General features: G+C 43.4%; 1 protein-coding gene across 2 annotated transcripts in view; it reads right to left on the bottom strand.

The window, feature by feature from the left end:
- Positions 1–20,000, bottom strand: part of LOC146329273 (mitogen-activated protein kinase kinase kinase kinase 3-like) — a 50,443-nt gene that overhangs the window by 23,047 nt on the left and 7,396 nt on the right. For both annotated transcript variants that reach the window (XM_084714496.1, XM_084714495.1), the window contains exons 2-12: positions 16,244–16,301; positions 13,005–13,095; positions 12,695–12,759; positions 11,682–11,737; positions 11,538–11,585; positions 10,979–11,021; positions 6,787–6,859; positions 6,126–6,257; positions 4,172–4,234; positions 3,455–3,536; positions 3,115–3,234 (exon numbers count right to left, since the gene is read on the bottom strand). In XM_084714496.1, the coding sequence (XP_084570622.1) occupies positions 3,115–3,234; positions 3,455–3,536; positions 4,172–4,234; positions 6,126–6,257; positions 6,787–6,859; positions 10,979–11,021; positions 11,538–11,585; positions 11,682–11,737; positions 12,695–12,759; positions 13,005–13,095; positions 16,244–16,301 (831 nt within the window). The remainder of the gene's footprint in view (positions 1–3,114; positions 3,235–3,454; positions 3,537–4,171; positions 4,235–6,125; positions 6,258–6,786; positions 6,860–10,978; positions 11,022–11,537; positions 11,586–11,681; positions 11,738–12,694; positions 12,760–13,004; positions 13,096–16,243; positions 16,302–20,000) is intronic.

The following is a 20,000-nucleotide window of genomic DNA, read 5'->3' as shown; positions in this document are numbered from 1 at the left end:
TGGGTCCACACAAGTTATCACCTGATGTATCCTCGACAAAATGGGCGGGGCAAGAACACATCCGGGTATTTGACTGTACTTGGCGAGATGAGGACTTTTGAATTGGAACAGTACTTGGACTGAGACTGATGACGTTTCTCAAGAACACAAGAACAGAGAAGAACGCATGTTGAGAAAAAGCCATCATGTCCCCAGAACAGAAGACCGTCTGTGTGGAACATGACACCTTTCAAAATAAGAGTCTGAACACATGCACAGAGTGAGGAGAAACCAACTTCAAACCAACTTCAAACCAACTTCAAACCAACTTCAAACTTCAAACCAACCAATCAGCAGACACATGCTGCTCAGGATCAATAACATCAACACAGCATGGTACAGCTGAAACTATTGACTGAACAATTCATCAGTGATTCTGATTGGAAATAAAATAACGCTATCAGAGCACTCAGTGATCAATTAATTTATCAGATTGTTTGTTTAACATTATCAGATTGTTTGTTTAACGTTATCAGAGTGTTTGTTTAACGTTATCAGAGTGTTTAACGTTATCAGAGTGTTTGTTTAACGTTATCAGAGTGTTTGTTTAACGTTATCAGATTGTTTGTTTAACGTTGTTTGTTTAACGTTATGTTTGTTTAACGTTATCAGATTGTTTGTTTAACATCATCAGTGTGTTTGTTTAACGTTATCAGAGTGTTTGTTTAACGTTATAAGAGTGTTTGTTTAACGTTATCAGAGTGTTTGTTTAACGTTGTTTGTTTAATGTCATCAAAGTGTTTAACGTTGTTTGTTTAACGTTATCAGATTGTTTGTTTAACGTTATCAGATTGTTTGTTTAACGTCATCAAAGTGTTTAACGTTGTTTGTTTAACGTTATCAGAGTGTTTGTTTAACGTCATCAAAGTGTTTAACGTTGTTTGTTTAACGTTATCAGATTGTTTGTTTAACGTTATCAGATTGTTTGTTTAACGTCATCAAAGTGTTTAACGTTGTTTATTTAATGTTATCAGATTGTTTGTTTAACGTTATCAGATTGTTTGTTTAACGTTATCAGATTGTTTGTTTAACGTTATCAGATTGTTTAACGTTATCAGATTGTTTGTTTAACGTTATCAGAGTGTTTGTTTAACGTTATCAGATTGTTTGTTTAACGTTATCAGATTGTTTAACGTTATCAGATTGTTTGTTTAACGTTATCAGATTGTTTGTTTAACGTTATCAGAGTGTTTGTTTAACGTTGTTTGTTTAATGTCATCAAAGTGTTTAACGTTGTTTGTTTAACGTTATCAGATTGTTAGTTTAACGTTATCAGATTGTTTGTTTAACGTTATCAGATTGTTTGTTTAACGTTATCAGAGTGTTTGTTTAACGTTATCAGATTGTTTGTTTAACGTTATGTTTGTTTAACGTTATCAGATTGTTTGTTTAACGTTATCAGATTGTTTGTTTAACGTTGTTTGTTTAACGTTATGTTTGTTTAACGTTATCAGAGTGTTTGTTTAATGTTATCAGAGTGTTTGTTTAACGTTATCAGAGTGTTTGTTTAACGTTATCAGATTGTTTGTTTAACGTTATGTTTGTTTAACGTTATCAGAGTGTTTGTTTAATGTTATCAGAGTGTTTGTTTAACGTTATCAGATTGTTTGTTTAACGTTATCAGATTGTTTGTTTAACGTTATCAGAGTGTTTGTTTAACGTTATCAGAGTGTTTGTTTAACGTTATCAGAGTGTTTGTTTAACGTCATCAGAATGTTTCTTGACAGGCTGGTTGATGTGATGTAATACTCAGCTGTTTTCTCCTATCAGTCTCTTTTCAGCCCTGTGTGTTTTCGTGTCTCTGTAAATATTTAGAAAGAACACTGTTGGTACACTTATGAAACCGACTTGATTATTGGTGATTGATTACATCTGTAATCTAACACACTGATGCTTTCAAGTTTGTTTTTTCAGATATTTGGTCCATTCTGGTTTGCAATGTCTCTAACAACCAGTGGTGGACAAAGTACTCAACCCCAGTACTTGAGTCAAAGTATAGATACTCCTGGTCAAATATTACTCAACTACAAGTGAAAGTTGCTCAGTCAAAATTTTACTTGAGTTAAAGTACTAGAGTACTTGGTTTTAAAAATACTTAAGTATTTAAAAGTACAAATTACAAAGTACATTTTCTAATATCAATACATGCTGCATTGTTTTCATGATGCGTTTACAGAAGCTTGTAACTCTGTAAACCACCTGATGAAGCTCTGACCTGCTGTAGATCCTCTCTGATACACAAAGTCTATAGAAACACAATCAAAAACAAAAACAAACAGCTGTTGTCATTTTCTGATGTGACTGAATTAAAATCACATCATTAAATCAGATTGAAGTCGACTGTAAGGATTTTCTGTTAAATAACAGATTTCTTTCTGTCTTCAGAGGCAGTATATATACATGAATTATGTGGTATTTTTCACTCTGATAAAAACAATCCAACTTAAAAAACTACCTGGAATAATGAATAATTCTAATAACATGTTGAGATTTCATTTTGTTTTTCTCCTGCCGTCACCATGACCTCTTTCTGTTTGAATGACAGAGGGAGAGTTTGTTCTTGTTACAGACGCCTGGATGACGTGTTTCTGCTTTGACATCAGTCCAGAGGAGCTCTGTGATTGGTTTCCTTCCGTGAGGAACACGTCATGTGACCAACTGCATTTTAGAAAAGAAAAAACACCAACAGCTGATTTCAAAGCTGCGTTTAGTGGAAAAGTAACAACAAGCTTCATAGAAATGTAGTGGAGTCAAAAGTACAATATTTGTTTTTGAAATGTAGTGGAGCGAAAGTAATACGTTTCCAAAAAAACAAATACTCAAAGTACAGATACTCAAAAATGTACTTAAGTACAGTACTCAAGTAAATGTACTTTGTTACTGTCCACCACTGCTAACAACAACAGCTGTAGGACTGATTTTCTGCAGTTTATGTTGATTAGTTAAATTTAAAGAGATGTTTATATAAGAGCAGGGTGAAGAAACAGTGGCGAACACCTCGAGGGCTCTTTACATTCACACAGATGGACAAAGACCAACAACTTGACACCCCAGTCCTTTAGCCCCACCCCCTACCTCTGTGTCTGTCTCATCATCGTCCAGGTGGTCCTGGTAGGACGTCTGATCCAGGTTACTGACTTTATCCAGCAGCTCGATGGCCAGAGTCCGACTGAGAGGCTGAGAGACGAATGGGTGCTGAGGAGACAAAAAACGGTGTCAGCGCCCTTTAATCTGTAAACTGGATCAACATGTAACCCTGGTGTCAGGTGGAAAACCTGTATCTCCAAGTTTTCAGTTTGTCAGTGTGGAGAACGTCTTGATTCCACAAGCATTTTCTGAGCCTGAAACACTGGACTAAACATCATCATCATCATCATCATCATCATCATCATCATCATCGTGGTTCTTTATATACCCGCAGTAGTTGGCCAGCAGCAGGTCGTTTCTTTGGATTCTTGGTCAAAGCGATTTTTACAAACTGATGGAAGTTTCCAGTCCTACAGAGACACAAACAAACACAAGACTGACATTCATGATTTATCTTCTGTAAAAACTGTTTCAGCACACAAGTGAAGCTGGAAAATAAAAAAGCAGATTGATATGAGAGAAGAGATGAACGTGGATTTACTGCTCCAGTGTTGATTTACTGTTTTACCCCAAAGGTTTAGAAGCTGAATGTTCCAGGATGTAAAGTTCCAGTTCGTCTAAAATCAGTCTGCTGCTCACGTCGCTGCTCAGCTATCTTTGGCTCCAGCTGACATTCAAAGAGAATTTTCTCTTTATTAGCATTAACATCACCTGGTTGGCTCGTGTTAATAATTCAACAACTGCTTGATTGGATGCATAAATATTACATCACTGTTTCCATGCAGCACGGTGGCTCGGTGGTTACCACTCTCCCCTCACAGCGAGGAGGTCCTGGGTTCAAACCCCGGTTTCTCCCTGTGTGTGTGGGTTTCCTCAGGGAAACCAAAAACCCCCAAACATCTGTTCTCCAGCACTGCCCTGCTAATGTCTGCTGCTCACTGCTTCAATACAGAGAACAAACTTCATTTGTGTTGTTCTGTGTGTGTGATCAATAACCTGATTGTATTCTACTCTGTGCTGTGACAGACAGGCAGACGATACTCACCACGTCACCTTGTCTTTCAGTTTGGGCGGCTGGAAGTTACTTTTGGTCATCAGCAGCAGAACTCTGTCAGAGAAATAAACCATCAGGACAAAAAGCTCACAAACAAACTCAACTCGCAGGCTGCAGGCCAAATTCAGCACGAGGCGACCGTCGTCCAATTCACAATGAAATAACTCGTTCACTGGAGGAAGGGACAGATATGTCAGTGTTGCATGCTGGGACGTATGAGGCTGTCGGTAAGAGACAGCTGATCCTTGTTCAGTAGGATCAGACGGGGAAAACAATTATTTTAAGAAATTAGGATAATTCTGATTCCATAAATGTGTATTTAACATTAAAAGAGTTTGAACGCTGTCTTCACTGTGTCGCTGCACGATTCATGTTTATGAATTATTACAACAGTTCACTGATGACATGATGAAACGCAGATGATTTGTTGTTTCTTTATACTTCAGACTGTGACCTTTTCTCACATTCCTGCACAAACTCTTCATTTTAATAACAGTCATATTGGGTCTGTAATGTATTTTATTGTTATAATGTTTTCATTTATTTTTTACTTATGCTTGTTGATTTGCAGTACTTTCTGTCAACATTATTTATATTTTTCTTGTACTGTGTTTATTTTTAAGCACCATCACACTACACAGTGCGCTAACCCTGATTCTGATGTTAACGAGGAGCTGGAGCTCGTTAAATTTCCTCATTTCATGATCTGAGTCTGTCCTAAACCTCATTAGTGGACTCCTCCTGTCTCCAGTCAGCTGTTACCCAGCAGCCCTTTCTGCAGTCTACTGCAGCAGCAGAATACACACAGTAATACACACTGTAATACACACTGTAACACACAGTAATACACACTGTAACACACAGTAATACACACAGTAACACATAGTAATACACACAGTAACACACACTGTAACACACAGTAATACACACAGTAACACATAGTAATACACACAGTAACACACACTGTAACACACAGTAATACACACTGTAACACAGTAATACACACAGTAACACACACTGTAACACACAGTAATACACAGTGTAACACACAGTAACACACACAGTAATACACACTGTAACACACAGTGACACACACTGTAACACACAGTAATACACAGTGTAACACACAGTAACACACACAGTAATACACACTGTAACACACAATAATACACACTGTAACACACAGTAATACACACAGTAACACACACAGTAATACACACTGTAACACACAATAATACACACTGTAACACACAGTAACACACACAGTAATACACACTGTAACACACAGCAATACACACAGTAATACACACTGTAACACACTGTAACACACAGTAACACACAGTAATACACACTGTAACACACAGCAATACACACAGTAATACACACTGTAACACACTGTAACACAGTAATACACACTGTAACACACAGTAATACACACAGTAACACACAGTAATACACACAGTAATACACACTGTAACACACAGTAACACACTGTAACACACAGCAATACACACAGTAATACACACTGTAACACACAGTAATACACACAGTAATACACACTGTAACACACAGTAACACACTGTAACACACAGCAATACACACAGTAATACACACTGTAACACACAGTAATACACACAGTAACACACAGTAATACACACAGTAATACACACTAACACACTGTAACACACACAGTAATGTATTACTGTAACATGCACAGTAACACACTGTAACACACAGTAACACACTGTAACACACACTAACACACTGTAACACACTGTAACACACAGTAATACACACAGTAATACACACTAACACACAGTAACACACTGTAACACACACAGTAAAGTATTACTGTAACATGCACAGTAACACACTGTAACACACTGTAACACACACACAGTAAAGTATTACTGTAACATGCACAGTAACACACTGTAACACACACCTCATGGGGTGAAGGTCGAACATGGGTGGCTGTAGCTCTGCCAGTTCGATGGCGGTGATGCCGACGGCCCAGATGTCACACAGCTGGTTGTATCCACCCTTCCTCTCCACTGCCGCCACCTCTGGAGCCATCCTACAACAACACACCCAACTCAGCTCAGTCAGCCAATCGCAGAGGCTGATATGATGCCAAACATCACAAAACAACCAATCACTGACTGAATTAATACAGCAGGAAGTTGTGGGAATAAAACTAATCTTCATATTTATCACATGTTCTCACACCTGAACAGCAGAAAACATCAACCGCCAACCACTCCCAAAAAAAGTTTAACAGAGTTCCATACTACTATAATACTACACTACACTATACTATACTACACTATACTATACCATAATGTTCTACACTGTAACACATGATGGTGTACTAATATACTATACTACACTATGATACTACTAATTACTACTGCCACTAGAGGTCGCTGCCTAACAACACATGATGATCATCATCATCATCATCATCATCATCGTCGTCGTTGTCCATCCTGCGACTCTTCACAGCCACAGGAGGGAAAAGACAAAATGGCGGCTGATGAAACTGCAGACTGCTGACCTCAGCGTCACCATGGAGACACATGACAGGAGGAGGAACAGAGTCATACCAGTACGGAGTCCCGATGAAGGATTTCCTCTTAGCAATCGTCATGGTGATCTGAGCTGACACACCAAAGTCCGCTGCCAACACACACACACACACACACACACAAACACACACACACACACACACACACACACACACACACACACACACACACACACACACAGAGGCAGGGATCAGAGGTCACATCGATTTCTGTTCAGCTGTGTGTACATTAACTGTATGTGTGATGTTAAAAGTTTAAACTGGTTTAAATATGGATCCAAATATAAACATCTACAAACTCAGACCCTATGTGAGAACGTAAAGACAAAATGCTGAAGAGAACAGAGTAAGGGGAACACTCAGGAGAACATTTTGTGGCTCTCTGAAGGTGTTTCACTAATGTGAAAAAGAAAAGCAGCAGCAGAGTGCATGTTTGCTCTCATGAAATATGGATTGTAAAGTGTTTCCTGTTCAGAGGACAAACACGAGCTGCAGCAGTGTGAACGGAACCTGCGAGAGAAGCAGGTGGAACAAGTGGAACACAAACACACAGGTACGACTGAGTGACTGATGATTAATAACTCATCTTTATGAAACAGAGTGACATGTTGAAACGTTTAATAAAACCTCTTCTCTCTGAACTCGACGTACATCACAAACATCTTCATGTAAATCATCTGTATCAGCTTTAATAAACATCCTTCTCTCTCTAAAACGCTTCGCACAGTCTACACTTGTGTACAAAGAAATCATGACCTGAGTGATATATTTAGAATATTTTCACCACTTTACCTTCGTGTTAGACAGACATTTCTGACAGGAAACCACTGTAACGCAAATATCGCTCTCTATAAACCAAACTCAGTGATTTTAGCTCAGAACACAGGTTCTGTGGTTCTGCTGCTGCCTCTATCTGTTAGCACTGTTGTTTTCATTAACGATGACAAAATGATTTCGCACATTTTTGACTGAAACAAGACAGTGACGAGTTAAACATGATGACTCTTTGATGACGAAAATATGACGACATGTATCTGTTGTCTTTGATGACGAGAGGAGACAAAAAGAAAATGTTAGTGGTTTGGCTTTAGAACTATTGAAATGCACCTGTGTGATCTATCTGCCAAATGCTGAAGATATCAACAAGGTCAAGGTCAAGTTTATTTATACAGCACATTTAAAACAAACGAGGTTTGCCAAAGTGCTCTACAATTGAGAAAGCACTAAAGTATTAAAATACAAGTATAGAAATAGAAAAGTACAATATTAGAGCGCCCAGTACACAAAAATATTCTAATGTAACAATAGAAAACAAAATAAACAACAAAAAATGGGCAATGTTCGGCTCAACGTGAGTCAAAAGCCAACGAGAAGAGATGAGTCTTCAACAGAGTCCAGAGTCTGGACAGATCTGATACACGATGATAAACTGTTCCACAGACTCGGTCCCCTTTGGTTCTGAGTCTAGATATCAGAACATCTAGAACCAACTCGTTTGATGACCTCGGTGCTCCAGCTGATGTGTGAACATGGATGAGTTCAGCTCAGTACTGGAGGGCAGAACATTCAGTATCTTAAAAACAAACATCAGAATCTTAAAATCAATCCTGAAGCCAACAGGAAGCCAATGCAGAGGCCAGAACCGGTGTGATGTGGTCATGTTTTTTCGTGCTGGTCAAAAGGCGAGCGGCGGCATTTTGCACGAGCTGCAGACGCTGCAGAGAACGTTTGTCTGAGCCCACATCCTGCACCTGCATCACATCCTTGTTTGGTCACGCCCACCACCGGGACCACGGCAGCAACGTCAGCACAAGGGCTTGGTGGGCGGAAAGACGAGATGATTTAAAGATATACTTCACACATAATCCAGGAGAAAATCAAACAGATGGGAAGTCTGACACTGTCAAACTGGTGAGGAATCTGGTTATTATACAAAAGTGTTAAGAAAGTTAACTGTTGCTTTATGAATTGCAACACAATCCGTCAGCCTCAGTTACAACTTCCTGTATCTGTATTGGCCTAATTTAATATTTTAAAGTCATTATTTTTTTTTGACTAAAATTTGACTAAAACTAATAAGCATTTCATCCAAAAGACTAAAACTGAAACTAAATCACAAACAGCTGCCAAAAGCAACACTGTCTGTTAGTGTGTTTCACTCAGACAACTCATGTTTTAGAATATTTATTCAGCAGCAGAACGTGACTTAAGTTTGGCGTCTAGACTCTGACATCATTACTCCCCTCAGGTTAAGGTACAGAGATATAAGGGAAGTGATGAGCAAACTCTCGAAACTCCCCAAAACTGTGTGATTTGGAGCCTGACGCTAATAATGTGAGGATCTTCTCTGTGATGAACGAGGAACCAGCTTCCATGTAAACTCTGCGATTACTTTAGTGACACTGCTTTGTGTGGGTCTGAGGACCAGCCACCTACAGGCCCAACCAGCACCATGAATCAAAGGGAATAAACCACCTAGAAAGACTGCTGCGTATGACGATTCCCCCAACAAACGGACAGATGGATGAAGACTGTTGTGACCCGGATCTTGATGAGTTCTGTTGTGTGGTAATATGTTTGTTCTTGTTTCCCCTCCTGGCTGTAAGGTGGTGCTGTGTTCTCATTTATGTTCTTTCCTCAGCGTGGGCTGATGATTGGCTGAGGCTGCCTACTTTAAAATGGCACCTGCCGGCGTCAGAGCGACTGTCTGTTTCCCGACTCCCGACCAGAACGTGCCACGCCGTCCGATGCAGTCCGTGTGTGCTGTGCTGCCTCGAGAAAGCTGATGATGTGATTGACGTGTCGCCTTTTTCAGAATGTAAATACCTAAAGGAGAGCAGTCCTATTGGCTGTAGAGGTGGGAAGCCCGTTTATTTTATATCCCCTTTTCTCCTGTTTATGTTACTGAGTCAGGTAAGATACCTGTATTTCTTTTACTTTACTTTGTGGGTAGGTAAGTTAGTTCATTTATTCTATTCTTTATCTACCATGTTTTTGTTGTGAGTGACGAATCAATCATTCTTTGTTGGACTGCACCTGCCACGGCACTGATCATCCTGAGAGTGGGGACAGGTTTTCCCCCGAACCCGACATAACAATATACTATACCCAGCCCCGCCTGATGCAGGGCAGCGGCGCCGTGCAGGCAGCGTCGCCGTGCAGGCAGCGGCGCCGTGCAGGCAGCGACGCCGTGCAGGCAGCGTCACCGTGCAGGCAGCGTCGCCGTGCAGGGCAGCGGCGCCGTGCAGGCAGCGTCACCGTGCAGGCAGCGACGCCGTGCAGGCAGCGACGCCGTGCAGGCAGCGACGCCGTGCAGGGCAGCGGCGCCGTGCAGGCAGCGACGCCGTGCAGGCAGCGACGCCGTGCAGGCAGCGGCGCCGTGCACGGCAGCGTCACCGTGCAGGCAGAGGGGGAAATGGGAGGTTTAGTAGTTTAAACAGACCGCCAGATTGGAAGGGCGTGTTTGGTATGTACTATCTAGAGTGAGGTATGTCATGTGACTGGCAAGGCAGTTGTCTGCCTGAACTAACTCGCAGGTGTCGCCACATTTGTGTTATTGTGTGATTTTAATGAATCTGCACTAACTCTTTAAAACAATGACGTCTCACAACAAACACACGATTTTATCGATGGAGTTTGGTTGGTTTGTAGAGAGTGACATATGTTTTATATAACGATGGTTTCCTGTCAGGAAAGTCTGTCTGACAGAAAGGGAAAGGGGTGAAAATATTCTAAATATAACATACCCTTAAACTGATATTGATTTTTTTAACTGTAAGTAAGTAGCTCATACAGACAGATTAATATTACTAATTATTAAACTATTTCTCCCCCTGCTTCAAAATAAAAGCCCTGAGTTTTATGACTGCAGCTTGTTTCTGAATGTGAGAGACGGTTTGTCTCACTGTTTCCTTCAGTCTCAATCAGATTCACAGAAAGACTCTGACTCAGCAGGTAGACGCTGATGACTCGGCACCCTAATTAATCATGACTCAGCATTACATCACGGTCTGCAGGTTTCATTAATAAGCTCCGCCCCGCAATTGTCAGACTCCGCCTCTCACCCAGTGCATGCTAGGACACCTGTCTGTGCCACTAATCAATCAATAATCCATCCTGATGTACTGCAGCTGTTTTCTTTCATCAGGTGAGAACACTGTGTCAGGTGACCTGCAGGAGGGCGGAGTCCGTCGATGACATCAAAGACTCACCCAGTTTGACATATCCGTTATCAGTCAGCAGGATGTTCGCTCCCTGCACAGACAACACACACTGCTAAGGCTCCGCCCACTCAGGGTCAACGAATCAAACACACATTTAGGATTCATTTTGATTAAATCATCAGTTCATTATCAGTTAATGAACAGAGTTTAATGATGCAGCGTCTCTTCTCTCTTTCTGTTCATCATTCAGACAAGTTTTTCATCCTGATGAAGCTAACTAGGCTAACTGACTTTTAGCTAGCTAACAAACAATATATTGTTTGTATTACATTTAAGCAAACAAACCGTTTGTTTTTTTGTTTTTTAGCTACCTACCAAACATTTCTTTTATTTTGCAGCTAGCTGGTAAATAAACTGTTTTCAAACTGTTAGCAAACTCTATAATGTTTTTTTTTTTTACTTTTTAACTAGTTAGCTAACAATATAACTTTTAAAGAACGTTTTAGCTGACAGAAAGCAACACACATGTAGTGACGTGTTACCAAAACAGCTGACGATACAATCAATAATCAGTAATTAATAATCACCAATAACACACACAGCTCACCTTAATGTCTCTGTGCATCTTCCCTCTGCTGTGCAGGTAGAAGAGACCCTGCAGAACAGAAACAATTGATTGGATGTTACCTGGACAGTGTAAGGATGTGATTGGATGTTACCTGGACAGTGTAAGGATGTGATTGGATGTTACCTGCAGTGTCTCCCTCAGGACGTAGGCAATCTGGGACTCCGTCAGTTGACCAGTACCTGAAAGACAGGCGTGTCAGACTCCACCTCTCACCCAGTGCATGCTGGGACACCTGTCAGTGTTACTACTCAGTAATAATAAATCAATAATCTATCCTGATGTACTGCAGCTGTTTTCTTCCATCAGGTGAGAACACTGTCAGGTGACCTGCAGGGAGGGGGAGGAGCTACAGAGCCACTGGAACATGAGCTCAGATGTGACCTGCGAGGCCTTCAGAGTCAGTCTGCAGTTTAGATCGTTATCTGTCTGCAGGGAGTCTGGTTCCGCTCACTCTCGCCCTCCTCGCTCTCTGGTGGGTGGGGGCTTGTTTCAGACCAGCAGGGGGTGCCGCGGTAGTGGGCGGCGGCCCCCGGTCGCCCTCGGCGTTAAGATTTAACGAGGGCGAATGGCCGAGTGGCCAACGTTCTGGCACTCATTAACGCTCACTGATGACGCCCACGGTTTTTACCGCTGCTGTCTTAACGAGGCCGGGTCCTAACGAGCAGGGAGATGAAGGCAGCGTGGGCGTCGCCATGGCGACAGGGACAGCTGAGGGCGGATGGACAGTTTTGGAATAGTTTAAAGATGGCTCCTCTCATTAGAGTTCAGATGTTTGAAGGGAAAAAAGAACTTAAAGTCTGACAGAGTTTGAGTTCACGTTCCTGAGACACGTTCTGTGATTATCAGAACACAGAACATGTTCCACTGATGGCTCTGTGTGTGTGTGTGTGTGTGTGTGTGTGTGTGTGTGTGTCACATTTATTTAAGTGTGTTCCTTCAGTACGGAGACATGTCTTTTCTGTAAGGATTATTTTCATAGTTAATCCAAGATGACAGTCAGAAAATATTCATGTTTTCTCTTAAAAATTGATTGATCAATAATCAAAATAGCTGGCAATTAACTAAATGTGTGTGTGTGTGTGTGTGTGTGTGTGTGTGTGTGTGTGTGTGTGTGTGTGTGTGTGTGTGTGTCTCACTGTGGTAGATGTCCTGCAGGGATCCTCCTCCACAGAACTCCATACAGATCCACAACTTCTCCCTGCTACACACACACACACACACACACACACACACACACACAAACACACACACGATGAGTGAGTCTGATCCCGTTGGTGTCAGACGGTCTAATGAGCCTCAGTGTGTGTGTGTGTGTGTGTGTGTGTGTGTGTGTGTGTGTGTGTGTGTGTGTGTTTAAATGTGTTATGATTGGCTGGTTGGTGTGCGGATCAGAGGAGCTGTCTCTGCCGCCCGCTGCTCAGATGTTGTTGTCATGGTAACAGTTACCGGAGGTAGCTGCCGTAGTACGCCACGATGTTGGAGTGTTTACAGTCCTTCATCATCAGGATCTCCTGCTGTACCACCGCAAAGTCCTCCCCTAACACACACACACACACACACACACACACACACACACACACACAAAGACAAAAACTGTCAGTTGACTCAAACAGACGTCTTGATTCAGTCAGTTTCTCAATTTGTCCTGAAGGTGGCGCTGCAACAGACAGACAGCTGTTCACATCTGTTCTGCAGGTACTGACAGACTGCAGTGTTCTCAGTGAGAACCAGAGAGAACAAAGAGTCTTTGTTCTGCTCGAGGCTTCAGGCCTCATTAGAGGCTCCACCATCCTCCAGCTGATCAGAATCATAACGATGAAGCTCATTTATGTAACGGCTCATTAACTAACACACACACACACACACACACACACACACACACACACACACACACACACACACACAGACACAGACACACATAGCTCTGCAGAGAGAAAGGAGGTCTCACTCTGCTGCAAAAACACAAACACCAGCAGCTCAACAAACACACACACACACACACACACACACACACACACACACACACACCTGATCTCTGCACTGGTCGACTGATTCTGTTCATATCATCCTGCTGCAGACACAGTCCACCTTAAAACAAACTTCACCTCCAGTCCACCTTAAAACAAACAACTCACCTTAAGTTCACCATAATGACAAAAACTTTCCCCCAGTCCACCTTAAAACACTGCCCTGTATTTGGGACCTGGTCACCTGTGTGTAAATAAGGGGCGTGGCTATGAATACATGACATTGTGAACTAGGGATGTTTAGTTTAGTGCGTCCTGTTAGTGCGTCCCGTTAGTGCGTCCTGTTCGCGCGTCCTGTTTGCGCATCTTGTTAGTGTGTCCTGTTAGTGCGTCTTGTTAGTGCGTCCTGTTTGCGCGTCCCGTTAGCGCGTCCTGTTAGCGCGTCCTGTTTGCGCATCTTGTTAGTGTGTCCTGTTAGTGCGTCTTGTTAGTGCGTCCTGTTTGCGCGTCTTGTTAGTGTGTCCTGTTAGTGCGTCTTGTTAGTGCGTCCTGTTAGCGCGTCCTGTTAGCGCGTCCTGTTAGCGCGTCCTGTTTGCGCATCTTGTTAGTGTGTCCTGTTAGTGCGTCTTGTTAGTGCGTCCTGTTTGCGCGTCCCGTTAGCGCGTCCTGTTAGCGCGTCCTGTTTGCGCATCTGGTTAGTGTGTCCTGTTAGTGCGTCTTGTTAGTGCGTCCCGTTAGCGCGTCCTGTTAGCGCGTCCTGTTTGCGCATCTTGTTAGTGCGTCCTGTTCGCGCGTCCTGTTTGCGCATCTTGTTAGTGTGTCCTGTTAGTGCGTCTTGTTAGTGCGTCCTGTTTGCGCGTCCCGTTAGCGCGTCCTGTTTGCGCATCTTGTTAGTGTGTCCTGTTAGTGCGTCTTGTTAGTGCGTCCTGTTTGCGCGTCCCGTTAGCGCGTCCTGTTAGCGCGTCCTCTTTGCGCATCTTGTTAGTGTGTCCTGTTAGTGCGTCTTGTTAGTGCGTCCTGTTTGCGCGTCTTGTTAGTGTGTCCTGTTAGTGCGTCTTGTTAGTGCGTCCTGTTAGCGCGTCCTGTTAGCGCGTCCTGTTTGCGCATCTTGTTAGTGTGTCCTGTTAGTGCGTCTTGTTAGTGCGTCCTGTTTGCGCGTCCCGTTAGCGCGTCCTGTTAGCGCGTCCTGTTTGCGCATCTTGTTAGTGTGTCCTGTTAGTGCGTCTTGTTAGTGCGTCCCGTTAGCGCGTCCTGTTAGCGCGTCCTGTTTGCGCATCTTGTTAGTGTGTCCTGTTAGTGCGTCTTGTTAGTGCGTCCTGTTTGCGCGTCCCGTTAGCGCGTCCTGTTTGCGCATCTTGTCAGTGCGTCCTGTTAGTGCGTCCTGTTTGCGCGTCTTGTTAGCGCGTCTTGTTAGTGCGTCCTGTTTGCGCGTCCCGTTAGCGCGTCCTGTTTGCGCATCTTGTCAGTGCGTCCTGTTAGTGCGTCCTGTTTGCGCGTCTTGTTAGCGCGTCTTGTTAGTGCGTCCTGTTAGAGCGTCTTGTTAGCGCGTCTTGTTAGTGCGTCCTGTTTGCGCGTCTTGTTAGCGCGTCCTGTTTGCGCGTCTTGTTAGTGCGTCCTGTTTGCGCGTCTTGTTAGTGCGTCCTGTTTGCGCGTCCTGTTTGCGCATCTTGTCAGTGCATCCTGTTAGTGCGTCCTGTTTGCGCGTCTTGTTAGCGCGTCCTGTTTGCGCGTCTTGTTAGTGCGTCCTGTTTGCGCGTCTTGTTAGTGCGTCCTGTTTGCGCGTCCTGTTTGCGCATCTTGTCAGTGCGTCCTGTTTGCGCGTCTTGTTAGCGCGTCTTGTTAGCGCGTCCTGTTTGAATGAATGAATACAACCAGAGGACAGTGAGAAATGTAAAACTGTGACACAGAAACACAGTCGAGACAGAGCTGCAGCTGTGAAGACAGAAAACAACAAAATAATGTTTGCAGAAATTTAAAACAAACATTTCAGCCTATCAAAACATTTTGCAAGTCTTGAAAACTAATTCAATCTTACAAAATGTCTTTTTTTAATCATGTTTGAAGCTTTCACACACTCAGGTTTAGCTTTTCAAATCTTTCGTTGTGAGTCATCACCCTGTACTGAGGGACAATACCTTCATAAGACTTTAAGATGCAAGTTAAACAGACCTGACGACACAATCATCATGACCACGACAGTGAATTTCACATGGCAGCAATTTTCCTGCGACGTTCCAGGTGGTAATCTGATGAATGGTTATTTCACTGCTTCCTGATTGATCAACTGAAAAAAAAATGAGAGGAAATCTGGAGAGACACTGGGACGTATTTGAAAACAAAACTACAAAACAACTTTATACAAAACAAAAGGTGCTAATTAATTCTTTCACTGACATTTCAAAATTAAGTGATTAATTGTTGCAGCTCTTGTATAACAACATCTGACAGTACTGTTAGCTTCAATGCTAATGTTACTAACTGAATAACAGCAGCTAATGTGTAAACAAATCTGTAGTTTTATTTTAAAATATGTCCCGATGTCCCTCCACATTTTCTCTATCATTGTTTCTTCAGCTGATCAAGGGGGCAGTGAAATGAGAACCATCTGTCTGTCTGGAACACAGCAGGATCACACCTGGGCTCCACACCTGGAGAGTGATGTCAGAGGAAAATGGCTGCTGTGTGAATATGAGGTCAGTGATCCTGTTTGATTCCTACCAGCCTCCAGTTTGATGACCTTGATGGCAGCAAGTTCTCCAGTACTGACGTCCCTCGCCTGAGAGACAGACAGAGAGACAGACAGACAGAGAGACAGACAGAGAGAGAGAGAGAGAGACAGACAGACAGAGAGAGACAGAGAGAGAGAGAGAGAGAGAGACAGACAGACAGACAGACAGACAGAGAGACAGACAGACAGAGAGACAGAGAGAGAGACAGACAGACAGACAGACAGACAGAGAGAAAGTAAGAGAGAGAGAGAGACAGACAGACAGACAGACAGACAGACAGAGAGAAAGTAAGAGAGAGAGAGAGACAGACAGACAGACAGACAGACAGACAGAGAGAAAGTAAGAGAGAGAGAGAGACAGACAGACAGAGAGACAGACAGACAGACAGACAGAGACAGACAGACAGAGAAGTCTGGTTAATAAACATGTTTTGTGTTTATTTATGTAAATACAGTTAATTTAAACTTGATCTTGAGTGAGACACACACACACACACACACACACACACACACACACACACACACACACACACACACACACACACACACTCAGTGAAGCACCATCATCGATCACTTAATGCCTCCTCTGGGCTCACACACCTTCAGAGCAGAGTGTGTGTGTGTGTGTGTGTGTGTGTGTGTGTTGGTTCAACACAGTACAGTTCATGTCAAAACTGATCAATAAGATGATTATCAATACAGTCTCAGGCTACATTAGAACGTTTATTATCATTATTGTTGCTGTTATTGATGTTAAATTAATTGAAGTGCATCCTGTTTTTCCAATACAGACCAGTCATGAAGCAGTGGGGACTTTCACTGTGAACTACAGACGTACTTTCACTGTGAACTACAGACGTACGTTCACTGTGAACTACAGACGTACTTTCACTGTGAACTACAGACGTACAGTAGTACAGACGTACTTTCACTGTGAACTACAGACGTACTTTCACTGTGAACTACAGACGTACTTTCACTGTGAACTACAGACGTACTTTCACTGTGAACTACAGACGTACTGACAGTGACCAACTTTGATGTTGAAATTTGACATTATAGAGTGTTTAGATTTGTGTCATTACATACGTTTGATTAAATATTGATTGGGGAGGATGATTTGTGATCACTGATGATGAAGTATCGTCCTTAACGTTATTCACGTCTCATCTTCGTTCCCTGCTGTGGGATGGGAGGTGACAGTGAACTTGTCTGTGGGGATGTGAGGACCTGATGGAGGACAGGATCGATCCTGTCCTGACCTCTGTGGTTCTGCTGCGTCAGCTTTCAGCACTGCGATGACACTCCTCACACCTCAGAGTGAACACACTGCTGCTCTCTGACTGAGTGTTAATTAAAACACAGCTCGTGATAATCACACACACACACACACACACACACACACACACACACACACACCTCCTCTGATGACCCCCCCCAGACCCTCCAAACCCTCCAAACCTCCTGACCCTGTGGAAGGTGAGGCAGCAATGTCCGTCTTGATGGTCGATATGAGCTGATGGAGCTTCAGGATGACGATCAATAACTTCTGATGGAGGGGTGTGGGGCAGGCTGATGCTAACAATGCTAATGACACACACACACACACACACACACACACCACAGAGTGATGGAGCAGAGGATCGTGGGAAACAGTCCACACAGGTATTGATCAGTGAAGGTGAGGGGGCAGAGAGTGTGTGTTGAATTCCTGATGAGTAGCTCAGTGTGTGTGTGTGTGTGTGTGTGTGTGTGTGTGTGTGTGTGTGTGTGTGTGTGTGTGTGTGAGTGTGTGTGTGAGTGAGTGGTGCAGCAGTGTGACCACATGTGATGTGCACCATGTTCATTAGTCATTAGTTCATTATTACTGTCATCACTGCAAATTTTACTTTGAAGGGTCAATGTCATGTTGAAATCAGCACATGGATCTGTTAACAAACCTAAAGGTCGTGGATCTGTTAACAAACCTAAAGGTCGTGGATCTGTTAACAAACCTAAAGGTCGTGGATCTGTTAACAAACCTAAAGGTCGTGGATCTGTTAACAAACCTAAAGGTCGTGGATCTGTTAACAAACCTAAACGTCGTGGATCTGTTAACAAACCTAAAGGTCGTGGATCTGTTAACAAACCTAAAGGTCGTGGATCTGTTAACAAACCTAAGGCGGGTTGCACCATCTGGTCTTAACTATGCTTGGTTCTAACTGCTAAGTAGGTCTTAGCTAAGACCAGTCTTGGACTTTAGGTCAGCTGCACCAAGCAGACTGAAGCCTAGTCTTAACCCCCCAGCGATGTGTGTTCATGTGATGAGTCGCCTTACTGCAGTTATTGCCTAGCAGCGGGTGTTGCTATGATACACTTTAAAAATCTCTCGCCGATTCGCCACTTTGTAATCATTTGCAGCAACTTTAAATATGGAAGATCAGAGAAAGAGGAAGGCAAAGTTGGTGACACACAGATCCACAAATGAATTGAGGTGTACAGGCGACAGGGAGCCACGCTGAGCCAAGCAGTCAAACGTTAGGACCAATAAGAAGAAGCAGCCTGTCTGGAGTCTCACATCAACATAACTGCCCAAGTAGGGGTGTCCCGATCCGATATTGATATCGGATATCGGTCCGATATCAGCCAAAAAACGAGTATCGGATTTTATCGGACTGCATCTCAAATCTCTGATCTAAACGCTCTGATAAGATCCAGCACTTCTGTCCAGGAGACTCTCTGTCTGAGTGACATCACTTGATCAGGACTGTTCTAACGTTCCACTCTACAAAATAAGGAACAAAAGTTTCTATGATTCGTGCTGATATCGTATCGGATCGATATCGGTATCGTATCGGAAGTGAAAGAGTCGTATCGGAACAAGAGAGCAGGAATGTGAGTCTGAAGGTGTGTTTTCCACCTAAACTATCCAAACTATTAGTTATTTATTAGGTTTGTTACACGATTAAATAACCTGACAGGTGACTGAAATATGCTAATTAACTTCTACTTACAGTGGAAACTGTTCAGTTACTAAATATCTCTGACAATCACATATTAAATCCTCCTCTTCATCCTCCTCTTCCTCCTCCTCCTCCTCTTCCTCCCTTTCATCCTCCTCCTCCTCCTTCCTCTCCTCCTCTTCATCTCCTCCTCTCTTCTTCCCTCCTTCTCTTCCTCCTCCTCCTCCTCCTCCTCCTCTCTCCTCCTCCTCTTCCTCCTCTTCATCCTCCTCCTCCTCCTCCTCTTCTTCCTCCTCCTCCACGTCCCCTCCTCCTCCTCCTTCTTCCCCTCCTCCTCTTCCTCCTCCTCCTCCTCTTCCTCCTTTTCCTCCTCTTCATCCTCCTCCTCCTCTTCATCCTCCTCCTCCTCCTCCTCCTCTACCTCCTCCTCCTCCTCTTCATCCTCCTCTTCCTCCTCCTCTTCATCCTCCTCCTCCTCCTCCTCTTCCTCCTCCTCCTCCTCTTCTTCCTCCTCCTCTTCCTCCTCCTCCTCCTCCTTCCTCGTCCTCTTCCTCCACCTCCTCATTCATCCTCCTCCTCCTCCCCTCCTCTTCTTCCTCCTCCTCCTCGTCCTCCTCCTCTTCCTCCTCTCCCTCTTCCTCGTCCTCTTCCTCCTCCTCCCTCTTCATCCTCCTCCTCCTCGCCCTCCTCTTCCTCCTCCTCTTCCTCCTCCTCCTCCTCTTCATCCTCCTCCTCTTCCTCCTCCTCCTCTTCCTCCTCCTCTCCTCGTCCTCCTCTTCCTCCTCCTCTTCATCCTCCTCCTCCT

The sequence above is a fragment of the Lutjanus erythropterus genome, chromosome 3 (genome assembly GCF_056507025.1).
Source record: "Lutjanus erythropterus isolate fLutEry1 chromosome 3, fLutEry1.hap2, whole genome shotgun sequence".
NCBI lineage: Eukaryota > Metazoa > Chordata > Actinopteri > Lutjaniformes > Lutjanidae > Lutjanus > Lutjanus erythropterus.
This window is presented reverse-complemented; position numbering and strand designations above follow the sequence as displayed.